The sequence below is a fragment of the Mauremys reevesii genome, linkage group 9 (assembly GCF_016161935.1).
Source record: "Mauremys reevesii isolate NIE-2019 linkage group 9, ASM1616193v1, whole genome shotgun sequence".
Taxonomy (NCBI): domain Eukaryota; kingdom Metazoa; phylum Chordata; order Testudines; family Geoemydidae; genus Mauremys; species Mauremys reevesii.
Genome location: NC_052631.1, coordinates 26,831,798 through 26,835,129, shown reverse-complemented (window position 1 = coordinate 26,835,129; position 3,332 = coordinate 26,831,798). Strand labels below are relative to the sequence as shown.

The 3,332-nt window shown below is 46.0% G+C and overlaps 1 protein-coding gene across 1 annotated transcript; it reads right to left on the bottom strand.

The window, feature by feature from the left end:
- Nucleotides 1-783: 783 nt before the first annotated feature.
- SERP1 (stress associated endoplasmic reticulum protein 1) lies at nt 784-3,287 on the bottom strand. Its single transcript, XM_039488441.1, has 3 exons — nt 2,929-3,287; nt 2,629-2,704; nt 784-1,326 (listed from the first exon to the last, which is right to left on the bottom strand). Exons 1-3 carry the CDS (start codon nt 3,010-3,012, stop codon nt 1,286-1,288), a joined length of 201 nt encoding a protein of 66 aa, XP_039344375.1. The 5' UTR covers nt 3,013-3,287; the 3' UTR covers nt 784-1,285.
- Between the last annotated feature and the right edge of the window lie 45 nt (nt 3,288-3,332).

Genomic DNA, 3,332 nt, shown 5'->3' with positions numbered 1-3,332 from the left:
TTCTAGTTAATTCTTAATGCAATCAAATTAGAGGAATACCTCCTTCCTCTACCCAAAAAACATGCTGGAAAAGCAGACTTATTTTACCAAAGGAAGTGCACAATGGAAGACTGACTCCACCTTTAAGTTAGACTTGGCTATTACAACAGGTAGTTTGACAGCCTACACTTTTGAGACACTTCCGCAATAAACTAGGTATGATACATTACATCACCAAGATAATTTCAGTCTTATACACAAGGAAGTCAAATCAGACTTGTGGGGTTATTTGAATGCAGCTGGGATGTTTGATGGGGAAATATTTAAGTGCTAGAGACAAAGGCAGGTTTGGACCCAGTAGTTTGGTTCACATGAAAACATGTTACTTCTCTTTGGAGGTATTGTGTGCGCATTTAAATGGCATGTGTATGATGGTTGTGTGCATGCATAAAAAATATAACCATATAGTATCATTAACTGAAAGTGGTTCAAGAAGTATTTACAGCCAAGTTATACACTGCTGCCAACAAAAGTTTAACACTGAGAGTCTTAATAGCAGCATTTATCATAGCTGCGATGCCTTAACTTGTTAGTACAAAAGCATTCCCGAAGCAGTTGTTGCCTTGTCACGTTTGGTCAGCCTGATCAAGTAAAACCTACTGATTTTACATTAACAAATACTTTTTTTATGAGGATAGTCTTGCAAGGGGCATGGAATAAGGTGTTCCACCATTATAAGTATTGAGCGTCAATGCATTGCCACATGCTATAGTAAAACTAGGCTACAGCTACACATGATGTTCCATTTAAATAAGCAATGTAATGCAGCGACGCCCACTCAGCTTCACTGAGTGTGCTTTAAATTCTTAGTACAGCCACTAAAAGAATCTCTGCTTCTCAATTTTAAATAAAACCACTTCCATTTATACATAGGGTTAACAGATCTCAAGACTGGTGTTTACACAGATGGGGTAGTTCCTACGTATCTACACTGCATACAGCTTAACATATCTACACAAAAAAACAAATTTATTCTTCACTAAATAAGTAGGTCCACGATTGTAGATCAACAATAGAATTTTATTGCTTTATACATGGGGTGCTTTTCAAGGCACTGTGGTACTGACTAGAAAACTTGGAATGACTTGTGAAGGAACCTGGAATGACATATGGCCAACATGGAAAGTCGTTCTGGAGCAGGACAGTATCATGAATTAAGTTTTGAGACCAGGGTATCAAACATTAGGAATGACAGTTCATTGTAATTCACAGGAAGATGAAAACAACTTGTTTAAGGTCAGGTCCTTCACATGCCCATCCTGATACTCTGAATAATTTGGAAGATAGCTGCAAAAGAAAAGATGAATACAAGTGATGCTTACTAGACAGGTCAAACAAATCATAGGTAATACTTGGAAGAATCACATACATCAATCGCACACATTCATGAAGGCACACAAGTTTTTTTCTTAAATGACCAATTCTGAAAAAACTGCTAGAGATCCCTTTAAAGGGTATATCCTTTGTATTCTTAATGGCTTAAAAGTTAAGGCCCCCCCTTATATTTATATTATATGGATATTTATATGGATCTTTTCAGCAAAGGAGACTGATCAAAGAAACAACAAAATGTTGTCTAATGCACAATATGAAAAGAGAAGTTAAACCTCATAGATATATTACTAGGAACCCAACAGTAGGAACTAAAGATTGGTTACTGCGCTTTACCCTGTAAGTCAGGGGTTCTCAAACTGGGGACGGAATCCCTCCGGGGGTTGCGAGGTTATTACATGGGGGGGTCACGAGCTGTCAGCCTCCACCCCAACCCCCTCTTCGCCTCCAGCATTTATAAGGGTGTTAAATATATTAAAAGAGTGTTTTTAATTGATAAGGGGGGGTCGCAGAGGCTTGCTATGTGAAAGGGGTCACAAGTACAAAAGTTTGAGAACCACTGCTGTAAGTATAGTGCTAAAGCAATAAAGGATACAAGTGTAAAAACCCTATTTTAAGTGATTTGTAACTTGATAGTGGGGTCCTTTAGAGTCTGTTATATAATACAAATTGCATGGCTGAATGCCATACCTTAAGCAAGGTTAAGGTTGATAAGCTCAAAACAGGTGGACTACCAACAAGATATTCCCAATCACAGTGTACAGGTACTCACTAAAGTTAATATGATTAGCAGATACACATCTAACTTGCTGATGCTAGGTTGTTTTAAATATTTTTATAGCTTTCTCATGTATATTGTCAAGTCATTTCTGGATGACCACTGTGTTGGTTACGATCACTAAATACAAAGAAAGCCTGTAAGTCTATGTGTGGCTTTTTGCATCTTTCAAGAGTAGTAATTTAAATTAGTTTCCTCTTTAACTCCTGCCAGTGGGTGGCTGAGGAGTGACACCACCTGGGACACCCATATCACCTGCACACTAATCAGTATCTCCTTCCAGTCCTGCCCCAAGAAGAACGGTCAGGCACCTGCTGGGCTTTCTCCAGCGACCAGAGGAGGAGCGGGCAGAGCCACAGGGCTGGGAGGGCTTGTTCCAAGAGGACTCTGGCCCCGCTGCTCACAGGCAGGGAAAGGCCTGGCCTCCCTCCGGAGTATGGAGGGGGCACAGCATGAGGTGACCCCTACTCAACGCTTACCTGAGCCACAAACCACAAAGATGAACAGCGCCAACAACCAGGGCCCCACGGATGCCTTCTCCTCGGGGGCGTTTCTCTGCAGGGAGAGCAGCAGCAGCAGCATCAGGGCCAACTCCCCTCCAGCCAAGCCAACCCCCCTGGCTCTGGGGGCTCGCACTGACCCACATGCTCCGTCCCCACAGCTCCCCAGGCCCTGCCAGGTCCCCACCAGACCCCAGAGGGAATAAAGCGGTTCGCCTACAGGGTCCTGCTCCCCCGCCCCCGTGTGCCCGGGCACGGCCAGGGCCCCCCCGCCCGTACCGAGGTCTTGGCGACGTTGCCCCGCTGGGTGATGTTCTTGCTGTGCTTCTCGTTCGCCATCCGGATCCGCTGCTTCGCCACCATCTTCCCGCCGCGGCCCCGGCCCGCTCCTCCCCGCTGCGCTGTGGACTTCAGGGAAACGACGGTCCCGGCCTCGCCGCTCAACCGCCGAGTCTGTGCCGGGCTGGGGGGTCTCAGGCACTCCGCGCCGCCCGCTTCTCCCGCACCGCTGCCAGCGTAAGCACTGAGCTTACGCCCCGCCCAGCGGAAACACGCACCGCGCGGAGGAGGGGGGCGGCGGCCACCCGGAAGGGAAAATGTCTCCCCTCTCACAGATCCTCCAACCCGTTCGCTCTACGCCACTACTTCCGGGTCAATGGTGAGGGGGGGCAATCTGAGGCAGG